Source organism: Belonocnema kinseyi, chromosome 5 (genome assembly GCF_010883055.1).
Source record: "Belonocnema kinseyi isolate 2016_QV_RU_SX_M_011 chromosome 5, B_treatae_v1, whole genome shotgun sequence".
NCBI lineage: Eukaryota > Metazoa > Arthropoda > Insecta > Hymenoptera > Cynipidae > Belonocnema > Belonocnema kinseyi.
This window is the reverse complement of record NC_046661.1, coordinates 112,827,790-112,839,938: the sequence shown is the minus strand read 5'-3', so window position 1 is coordinate 112,839,938 and position 12,149 is coordinate 112,827,790. Positions and strand designations below refer to the sequence as shown.

The following is a 12,149-nucleotide window of genomic DNA, read 5'->3' as shown; positions in this document are numbered from 1 at the left end:
AAAAGATCCTACTCCATCTTCCCTCTGATCCCTCTAATAGCTTGATTGAAAAAGCACCTGACCGGAAATCAGAAGTCTTGTGGTTCGATTCCCAATGGAGTGAAGATGGAGTAGGATCTTTTTTTCAAGAAAGAAATTTAATTTGAAAATATTATTTTCCATTTATTCTTATTAAGACGTTAAGCATTTTCTGTTATTGAGAATTCTTAACTTGATCGATATTGTCTAGATTTTCTGCCTTCATGGTTTGGAGGGTTGGTCTACTGTCGGTAGGGTACACTCTCTGATGATATAGCAGATAAATTTTTTAAAAATTTCCAAAATTATTTTTAAAAAAGTGTAAATCTTGTTCAAATTATAATTATGTTTATTTACAAACACTAATTTTTTATGTAACCCGATAATGTTACCTGAACTTATTTAAAATTGTGAATGTTCTTTGAAATAAAATAATTCTTCAATAAAAATTTGAATTTCTGACAAAAACACAACAAGAATTCAAAACTGTTCAAGATCGAAAATTTTATTATTTTAGAAATAAATATATGGATCTAAATCTAATGATTTTTGTTTTTTAAAATACCAATTTTAGACGAAAAATTTAAGAATAACAGGAAACTGAAAGTTTATTTTGACTCAATCTAAAACCATCCATGATGTAACCGAACGTTTGCTAGGATCCAGTTTCTATACAAAGGATAAAGCAAATTCATAAAAACATCAGGATTTTCTCGAGGATGACCGTCTCCACCCCAAGAATAAACACCAACCAGTTTACCACCAAAAACTAAAGGACCGCCAGCATCACCGTTGCTTCCGTATTTTTCTCCCCCTCTATCAAAAGTACAAATCTCTTGATTTGTAATTAACCTTACGTCATGGTAAAAACTTCGACACTCTTCTACGCTGATTGTAGGAACAATGATGGATCGCAAATGTCTGGACACTACTAATCTGCTTCTAAAAATTTTAAAATTAAATTCAGAATAAATAAAAAATTAAATTCCTCTTTAAAGGAATGTGACACTTATCCGATTTCTAACTTACCAATTCCATACGAAATGGAATATCGAGCTGAAAGGACCCTGGACAAGGTGCTATCTCGGTAGGACAATGTAAAAAGGTGTCATTCCGGTTAGTGAATTTTTCAAATTCGAAAATCCCATATAAATAGTATTGGAAACATCAGCAGGCTTTATAAAAGGGGAACCCTTCCTATTTGGTCCTGGCGAGATAGCACCTTTTGTCATTTGGACACGTGGATTTTAAAATATTGATCACATCTCACCCGCTTCCGTAAAGGTGTCCCCAGCCACTCAAAGTAACATAAGACTTTGTCGGTAAAATTCCATTGTAAATTTCTATTCTTCGATTAGGTGAATGTACCAAGTCGATAGGCGGTTGAATTATGAGCAAGGCAAGATCGCCAGTAAGTGTATCCCCATTGAAATGCGGATATATGATTTTGTGTGTTATATTTCGTCTTGTCCTACCACCTACATGCATTGAAGCAGTTAGAACGCTATAGAATGCATTTTCATCATGAAAGCATTGAGCGGCTGTCAGAATAATTTCAGATGTTATTATAATTCCTCCACATTCATTGTGTTCATTTTTTTGAACGTTGACAATATACGGAACTTTTTGATGTCTGAATGCTCTATTTCTACGCGGTGTTTTATTAGTAGGGCATTTATAACGAACGGGGATATTCGGTGACTTCTCTGCAAGAATGGTCAATTCATCAAATTATTGTATCAAATGTCTGAATTCAAATGAATTTACATAAAGCAATGGTCGTGCTTAAAAAAAAGATTTTTTTAAGATTGCCAATATTGATGTAGATATAAATAGAGTATATGCAGAAAAAACTGGGGGTTCACTAATGTTGCGGCTCAAATAAAATTTGTTATCATTTAGAACTTGAGCTCCAAATAGATACCTGTAGGGAGCCAAAAGAGTTCGTTTAAAGCGCTCTTGAAAAGAACATGTGGGCGCATTCGCAAACCAAACGCTTGCTAAGTAAGGCTGGTAAGTTATTGATCGATTCACAGTTATCGACCGATGACTTAAGACGAAAAGTTTCTTGCATATAAATATGACTTTATATTGACAACTTTGCTAAATAACCTGCAAATGATATCTATCAAATAATTATATCTATTTTAATTGCAGTAATATTTCGTAATTTAATCATCTTCATTAAGTTGTTTGCATCAGAGTTCGATTACATGCGTGCTTTAAGGTAAAAATTATTTTATCAATAAACAACATGTCGAAGTGGACAAAGGGAAAAAAAGGTTTTTTATAAATAAGCTCAATCAAAATTGGGATCCTTTAGAACACCAACTAAGGTATCATCTAGAGCTTACTTATTGTTTTAGGTTCCCTTTCAGCAAGTGGGGTTCATTTTTGTTGTAGCTCCTCTTTGGAACCAAAAATGGTTTCTAATGGAAACCCCAGTTTTTTCTGTGTAATATAGAGTAATAATATGTGTAGAGTAATAATCAGGATGATAAAAATCCTCACACAAATTCTAAGAGGTTCAACAAGGTTTTTCGTGGAGGGCAATTTAATTACAGTAATGATATTACGATTTTTTACTTACCAACATTTTCGTCTAAGAAAGTCTCAAATCCTTGAGAAGAAATGGCACAAAGAATTACGAGACAGAAGCAAATTGTTTTTTCCATTTATTAGAAGAAATCACAGGTAGAATTCTGATGGCAGATTTAAAGAACAAGGAAGGGAATCCGGTTTATTTATACCCAAAAAATCACTTGACTCGGTGGTCCTCGTGATCCATAGACAGTATTTACATACGCAGATAACAATTTTCACTGTGCATATATTTCTTATATCATCTGGTTACCATAATGGTATTATATGACGCATTGAACACAGTGAACCGCAAATTACTGGATTTGGCATATTGACACAGCAGGACGAACAATGTCAAATGGTAAGATTCACTGTCTCACTCACTACCGGAATTACGGTCGTAACAATACCACTTAAATGAATAATTACTCGAATATCAGCTGATTTTAAATTCTTCTTTTTTATGGGAATCTTGAAACTTTCCTCGAAAATCCTAAATTATTTTGAAATGCCAAAAATATGTTAGTTTCTTAAAACAATGTATAATATGAAAGCAGACTTCCTGGGGCCAGGATTCATCATTTATCGTTTCCTGTAAGTTTTTTCTTTGTCAAATTGCCTTAGATCTCAATATTTGGCTCAGATAAAAAATTTGAAATTACATAATTATATTCGAAAATTCCATAAAGATTACCACGTTTTATTAGGTGTGTCACTGGCGGACCAAATGAACGGAAAGGATACTTTAAAGCGTACCCTTATAGTATCCACATAGTATCCCTTCCGTATCATGAAAAAAACTCAAAAATAGAGCAAGATTGCATTTAACCTTTTGCAATTAGGATTCTACGTTAAATTCACCATTAGAATGTCACGGAGTAATTGCAATAGTTTTTTTGCAGCGTTAAAAGTTAAAATTAAATGTCATAACTTATGCTGAATGCGGCTTTAAGGGCACCCATAATCGCGTAAGTAGTATGCTATTGTATCTTCTTTCTTTTTTAACGATGCAGAAAAAATATTGCAATTACTCCGTGAGATTCTAATGAAAAATTTAACGTAGAATCCGAATTGCAACAAGTTAAATGCCCATCTTGCTGGTTTTTTTTAGTTTTTGTTGCATGATACGGAAGGGATACTGTGTGGATACTATAAGGGTACTCTGTAGCGTATTTCTTTCCGTTCGTTCGGTGCGCCAGGGATATTATACAATTATTAAGCAGTAGCAGATTCAAAACAATATGTGATAGAACCGAATATTTAAAAAGATCCACTTTCTGCCAGTAGAATGAGACAAGTTCATGACGACATCAGGATTTTCTTGGCGTGGTTTATCTCCATTCCAATAAAAAATTTCAACTTGTTTGTCAGCAACAAATGAAGAACCACTAGTGCCGAGGCATTTGACTCTCTTTTGTCAATAATGATCCAGTATCACCCTCTTACTTGGACCCGTTTCCTCAAAGTAGCACAAGTATTTGTTGATAGAATTCCATTACGTATTTCTATTGTTTGCATATATATTTGTATACAAAGTTAATACGTTAATAAATGATTAGTAAGGCCAAATCGTCTTCAAGTTTGTTACGACTGTAATGCGGGTATATTATTTTAAGTGATATATAGTGTCGTATTTCACTACCTACATATGCTTCCCTACAAACTAAAGATACGTAAGTCCGATCTCACTCGGACTGAGAAATCAAGAAAAACTGTTTGCCCAAAGAACTCTATATAACTAGAGGAAATGGCTCGAATATGGCACACAAACTCCTTTTCGATGGATTGCTGGGCCTCTATGAACCAAATTTGAATGAATAATAGGGCATTCGAAAGGCTATTGAATAACCTTTCGAACGGTAAGGTTGATTTTTTCAAATCACCAGCGGTACTTTTTAAAATAAAGATTTTCCAAAAAACGAGGTTTTCAAATTTAAAAAAGGGTGGCTCGAATATGGCACACCTGGAAAAAAATCAAAATACACAAAAAAATAAACAAGTTAACAGTAGGCAAATATTTATTAATATAATTTTGAAGAATTTAATATACAGCGAATTTATTGACAATAGTCGCACATCAATATCGGGCTGATAATGCTCCGATGCAACAACTCTGGGACCATGTGTTACAGGTAGTACACTCTACCCAAGATTTCTCCTCTGGCAAAGTGTAAGATCTATCGCAATAAATGGATTAAGTACATGAATACATAAACCTATTCTTGTTAACATTTAGAAAGTTGAATAATGGCTAACTGTGATTTTTTTGTTAAAAAAGTTTGCCATATTCGAGCCACAATCTACAAATTATTCATGTCTAAAAAGCATAACCTTTAAAGAGAAGTCTCCATATCTCCTTTACAATAGTATTCTACTAACCCTACTGCACTACTATAATCAAAATTTATTAACAAAATTTCATTCACAAGATAAAAAATGGACATTTAAGGCTCATCTAAAATGAACTCCAGGATGACTGTTTATATATTTTTTTATCTCACATTCCGAATAATGCATATCGAACAATGAAACATACACTTTTTTTTACTATACTAAAAAGCATTCAACTCCTACTATCACTAACGGAGTACACGTTTTAGTTGATCCGAAATCCCAGTGTGCCATATTCAAGCCATCTCCTCTATCGAAAACAGTTTTAATTTTTCTATTAAACTATTTCTATAGAAATAATGTGCTCTTTTGTATTTTTCAATCGAAAATTAATTTTCGAAACAATTTTTGTCGGAAAATGGACTTGCGGATTTTTACTAGTAGCGAAAAGTCGAGAATGCAAATGAAAAAGAAAACAAAATAGCCTGCGAGCGATGCCTTTTGTTGAAGAGCTCGAGAGCACGGCTTCGATTTACAACAGAAAAGTTCAGCAGCTATTTCGAACATACCTGGACGATTGTTGTTAGTGTGTAGCCGAATCTAGCCGGATCAAGCCGGACTTATTTCTCTAGGATTTTCGATCAGTGTTCGAGATATTTTACACAGCAAAAAAATAAGTAAGGGCAAGCGATTTTTGTCGTTTGTAAATTCGCTCCGCACTCGAATACTTCTAAAACATGAAAAAGACACAGAATGATTTAGGTTCTTTTTTATTTGTATGTGGAATGGGTATTAGATATCTTGTAGAAATTTTAGGACATGCAAAGTGCTTAGTGTATCTTTTTCTTATGTATTTTTCAACACTCGACTTTCCTCATTTTTAATTAGTGCTTTTTTGCAATAAATATAATTAATCATTTTTATTCACACTTTCAGATGCAGCTTACTCTTAGAAATCCAATGATAACAAAAAAATTTTGTGAACTTTGACAATGTAGAGAATTTCATCACGCATCTAGTGGTCCTTTTCCATGCGGCGTTTTATTAAGCATATGCTTCTGAAGGACGTTATAAAATTCGATGTTTTTTCTGCAGGAATTATCAAATCATCGGATGAATTTATCAAAAGACAGAATCCCTTAAATCAAAAATCCTAACTTCAGGTCCCTCCTCCTTCTAATTCCACTAACTCTACCACAAATTAATCGGAAACAGTGAATGTATTGAATAACAGGTACAGTGCCGATAATAAAGAACCAATCTTTGTTACGGTCGAGGCTTTAGAGGAAGCATCTTTTCACATTTTGTCGGTTAGTAATTTTTTGCAAAGAAATTTCCCAGGCTGTATCAAAAACATTATAAAGAACGGGAAAAAACGCGTCTCGGTCGAATGCATCAGCACTAAAAATGCAAATAACATAGCGTTAAAAACAGATTTACTTAGGGCAGCGAAATTTAGGACCTTTGTCCGAAACTATAGGGTTTCTAGGAAGGGAATAGTAAGAGTGATCCTCAGTATTATCTCATTAGATAAAATAAAAGAACGTACGGAATTCAAACACGGATGTAAAATCTTGAGTGCAAGACACTTCATTAAAAAAGAAATAAGGGTCCGACCTTTTTCAATGGTCGTAATTACATTTGGAGGTCAGGTGGTACTTTCACATAACTACTGTTAAATTCTGATATGCATGTTTTAGATTTGATTACGTTGCGATTCAGTGCAAAAGCCCCAGATGTATCTTTTGTGGAAACAAACCACAGCAAATATGTGAACTGTCATCTTGTAAAAGAGAAATATTTTTCTAATTAAAAAGAGCAAAAAGATATTAGAAAAATTGCAGCGTTCAGAAATATCCCGATTAAACAAGATTCCGGCCTAGACGAAAAAGAAAAAAAGGCCAAAGGCCAACAATCAAACTATTGATACACACAAGATTATCAACTCCCAGCCACCGTTTCCTACAGTTTCAACTTTTCTAATAGCTCACTTTCATTATTCTAACTTTGCTCTTTTAGGCGATGTCGATTTAAACTCTCCATTGGGAAGTGGCAATAACGAGGAAGGTTATTGATCAAAAACACCCTCCAACCAGAGTACGAATAAGCCTAAAACTAGCAGTAACTCATTATCTGGTATTATCGCATTCTAATCAAAAAACCTCTCAGTCTATTACATAGTTTCACACGTTGCCTCAAAATTTTGCTCAGAGAACACAATTATTATCAATGTTAAATCAATTTATCTCGCAATTTGGACCAATGCTTTCTATGCCAAGTGCCTTTTAGCAAATTCCCTAACCCCCAACACGTGTGATTGTCGCGATCACAAACTCAGAACAAGTAATTCTACAATGTTGCTTTTCTTACTCTCTCCATCTCACAATGACTAAGGTATGTAAATTGAAAATATTACAATGGAACTCCAGGAGTATATATTCAGCAAAAAAGAAAAGATCTTTTAGAGAGAATTATGCACGAATATGACATAATTTTGCTTTGTGAAACCTGGCTAAATTCTAAATCTAATTTTTCATTGAAAAACTTTGATATAGTCGGAAAAGACCGCGGTACTCGTCAGAGAGCGGTTTGCTATTCGCAATTAGAATTTTATGATGTTATTCCAGAAATTTAGTTGCCTTACATATCATCTTCACTTCTTTAGCACTCAGTTCCATTGAACATGGTTGTTACGCATTATCTATACATGATGACGGTTGGTATAACACATTCAATATTCTACACAATAAGTTTTTGAGAATTATCTTGGGTCACCGTAGCTCTACCCTAATCAATGTTACGCAAGCAAAATTGAAGGAACTCTATATTTTCAACAGATTCCAACTAATAACGGATAGATTCCTTCTAAAATTATTTGCTGTCCCCGGTCACCCAGTTCACGATCTTTTGAAAAACATTTACCCTCATGCTTCACAAAATTTCATTCCCTTGAACATTAAAAAAGGTTTTCTTCTACTTCAGTCGTTTATTAACTACTATAAACGCAGCCCGGACGGGAAAGATTACGATTCAGTAATTTTGTCGATCAAAAACGCTCGTGAACTTCTTGTTTGATTACAACTAATGATGACTTTCAGAGCCGGATGAAGATGTGTGGGGGCCCGGGGCAAGAAAAAAGTGGAGGCCCTTTAAATTAATAAATATCTATTATTAATTTGATTTTTACGTTTGAACAACAAATTAACACTATTAAAATACATATTTTTTTTATCAATAAGTGAATGAAACTTCACGTGCTTTCTTAGAGGCAAAATCATCAATGATTTCTCCAAAGTCCATTTCTCGAAGTAAATCCCTCTCTATGCCCTCTTCCTGTTTATATAATGTTTGGATATATACTTGATTGATCATTAATTTTTTACAAAATGGAAAATTGTATTGCTATAGAATTTTTAAATCCACGGTTTGTGGAGGCCCCCATCATGTGGGGGCCCTGGGGCTGTCGTCCCGGTTGTCCCGCCGTAAATTCAGCCCTGATGACTTTCAACCAATTTTTACAAAAAATCAAGAATAGAATCATCTTCTTTACGGATGGCTTCAAATTTAAGGACAAACCTATCTGTTTTTTCTCCACAAGTAAATCTTCAGTTATGTAATCAAAAAATGGCTGAAGCTTTCATTTTTACTGCCGAGGCTATCGCAGTCTGTGAGGCTATAGAATACATGTTGAATAATTCATTAGAAAATAATACTATTTTAATAGACTCACGCAATGTGTTGGGGGGTTGTCGAGGCTTCATTGTCCTGATTTCCACCTCGTTCTTGGTTATTAAAATATATAATATCTTACATATAAAAAATTTTGTATGGGATTCATCAAGGAAAAATCTGAAAAATTGTATATATAATTGTATATCTGAAGTATAGTACAATTATTATAGCTGATGTATATCTGTAAAGTACACTGTTAGAAGTTGCTGTATTAAGTTTAATACACATGTATTGGAAGTTTCTTTCAGATACGTATATTAAATTTAAGATACCACCAAATTTGAAACTCCAAACACACATATGAAATTCAATATACATTTGTATTATATTTAATACACATGTGTATTAAATTTCAGATGTGTGTTTGAACTTTCATATTTGGTGGTATCTTAAATTTAATATACGTATCTGAAAAAAACTTTCAGTACATGTGTATTATACGTAGTATATGAATTTCTAACAGTGCGCTTCTGTATAGGATACAAGAGAATACAGATAACCTTAAAAATAGGCATTAGGTATCTAATTTGAATATATATTTCTTAGATTATCTATATATGACGTAAAACGAAGGAAGCAGCCTTACGACCGAAAATGAGTTTAGGAGAAAAAGCGGATCAAAATGAAAGCAAGACGAACAAGTAGCAAAGGTGCTCTCGTACTAACAAGTACACGACACAATGGGAATTTTTGTACTCAATAAGGGAAAGTCTTTCTTATTAAGAATCAATAAAAACTTTATTTGAATTATTTTATACCTCAATTGCGAAGAACTAAATTAATTAATGTAACCAAATTAACTTACCTTTTTACTCAAACGGGCGACTGGCAACTCACTGTAATCACTCATCAGCTGACATTTCAGGGTCGGCAGCATTGGGCGACGCACGCGCTAGCGCTTAGTTTTACTACACATGGATATTATTTCAGTTTTCGTATACAAATCTATTAATTTTGGTATACATATTAAACAAGTTTAATATAAATGTGTATTAGTTTCATTTTAATTTAGAAAATCATTAATTTTCAAGTACACTTTATATATTAACGTGTATTAAAATTCATAACATTTGTAACAGTGTACACGGAGAAAAAGATATCGCACAATAATATCGCAAAACCTCTATATTGCAAGAAAGCGCAATATGATAACGTACAATCATGTCCCGGAGCTTTGTACGATATTATAATGCACTAATATCACAGAAAAAAATGAAGTTAATTTTGTTGCTGTCGTCTGCTACAATGTCCTTAGCAGCAATGGGAAAAAGGCAAAGTATCAGTGTGTTCGAGCTATAAATCGGGACACCAGATTTAAAACAAACATAGAAAAAAGTAAAAAATTGCTGCAGGTAAGGCCGGCAACTGAGGTTAGGAAAATAATTCTAAACTCGTCGACGCAAAATGTAGCTGACAGATGGGAATCCCCATTTCTCTCAAATTTAATTGAGTTAAACGATGCTGGATAGCACTGGCGCCGTAATTGTCACTGCACCTCGAATAAAAATTGAACGATTATACGATGAAAGATTATCCAGGCAAGATTACAAATCCGAAATTATCTTCGATTCATGTGAAGCTTATCTGGCAAGTTTAATTTTTGTTCCAGTGAATCTTTCGCCTGGAATCGATGTAAACTTTATCTTTAATTTTTCCTGTGATCGTCTCTTCTCGACTCGGAACCTCGCGAGATCACAAAAGTAGAAATACAATGTGATAGCGTAATAAACTTAAATTCTTAAGTTACAGATTGCACAATTATGCAGTATATAATGTTAAAACTTACAATGTACTATATCACGATTTTGCGCTATTATAATGCGATAATTACGATATATGGCGCAGGAATTATGATATATATTGTAATTTATGCGATATAGTTTTCTCAGTGTATACCAGGTACAGAACGTGAATCTTCAATCCTTTTTCATATATTTTTTGTCACATGTGTACTTTTATTCGATTTATAATCAAAATCCGTTATACAGGGTGGACACGCTGGGGCTCACATACATGGCGAGTTGAATGCTATCCGAATTGCACAACAGCAGGGAAGAAGCCATTATACAAGGTTATTTTCATATTTCGCGCCTTTAAAGTTGCATTCGGATCGGCCAATCGGCCAAGTCCGTGTATCTTCGGATCAAGTTTATGATAGTTTCCATGGTTGCGTTCGAAACTTGAAACGGTTATGTTCAGATTCACCTGTTTTCCCTAATCGCTGTCAGTAAATGTAGGCAATGTTAATTTAAAGTTTACGCATGTAATATTTCAACCACTTTATTTGAAACATATCCTGTCTATTCATAACATACCTTTTTTATGCAGTAAAAAGAAGCATTAAACACCATTCACTCTTCGCCCACTGGAAGCACAGAATATTATTACTATTTTATGGTATTTGTCACTTAGCAGCCATTCTACAATGTTATTGGCACGGAAAAAAATGACGTTTACTTCTCAGTTCACATGTCTCACTTCATTATTAATTAAACACTTTTATTATTTGTAATTACTATATAACATAACCTATATTGTTTTGAAACTTGTATCCGTTTGAAGTTTCGAACTCAACCATGGAAACTATCATAAACTTGATCCGAAGTTGCACGGACTTGACCGAATGGCCGATCCGAATGAAACTTTAAAGGCGCGAATTATGAAAATACCCCTGTATAATGGCTTCTCCTCTGCTTTTGTGCAATTCGGGTAGCATTCAACTCGCCATGTATGTAAGCCCCAGCGTGTCCACCCTGTAGATCTGAGTACATATGTCAAAATAGGAAACGTTGACGAAACAACTACCATGAGCTCAGTGTTGATCGATACTATCCTGCGCTATCAACGCTATATTGTATACTCTCAGCTGCTCTCTAGGCTCCTCATTCTAAAATCGCCGAAACCCGTCCAAATGTTTGCGCATTGCCAGATCGCATTTCGCGCACGCCTTTCTGCCCGCACAAATTGAATTTCAGAGCACGCGAATGAAAATCATCCCAAACTCGACAGTTAATTATCAGTTCATTATCATTTAATTATCATATTACTCGTATATCAAATATGAGACACTGAACTTAAGTTCCATTTCTGGTTTAAATTAAGTGACTTACTTAATTTAATTCAAAAATGAAATTCATCTACGTTTAAAATTCATCATCTTGTATTACTGTGTGTCTATTAAGAAAAGTGCAAATACCGGAAAATATTACTTCGAGAATTAGTTGATAGAATCGTGGAAACTCTGGTTCGTTAAATTTTAAGCTGAAAGAAGGGATATATAGTTACTATCGCTATGATAAGATCCAACCATTACGCGTTGGATTATACGAGGGTAGTTCAATAAGTCCTTAGAATGAAGTATAAAAACAATTTTTTTTGTGTACATTTTTTTTTATTTTTCAACATGATCTCCTTGGAGCTCTATACACTTGGTCAATCGCTTTTCAAGTTTTTTTAATCCTTCAGAAAAGTGCGTTTTCGGAAGT

General features: G+C 33.9%; 1 protein-coding gene across 1 annotated transcript; it reads right to left on the bottom strand.

Annotated features, from left to right (window-relative positions):
• Positions 1 to 641: 641 nt before the first annotated feature.
• On the bottom strand, positions 642 to 9,541 carry LOC117173840 (trypsin eta-like). The gene is made up of 4 exons (XM_033362485.1): positions 9,470 to 9,541; positions 8,187 to 8,265; positions 1,289 to 1,724; positions 642 to 960 (listed from the first exon to the last, which is right to left on the bottom strand). Exons 1-4 carry the CDS (start codon positions 9,539 to 9,541, stop codon positions 642 to 644), a joined length of 906 nt encoding a protein of 301 aa, XP_033218376.1.
• Positions 9,542 to 12,149: the final 2,608 nt, after the last annotated feature.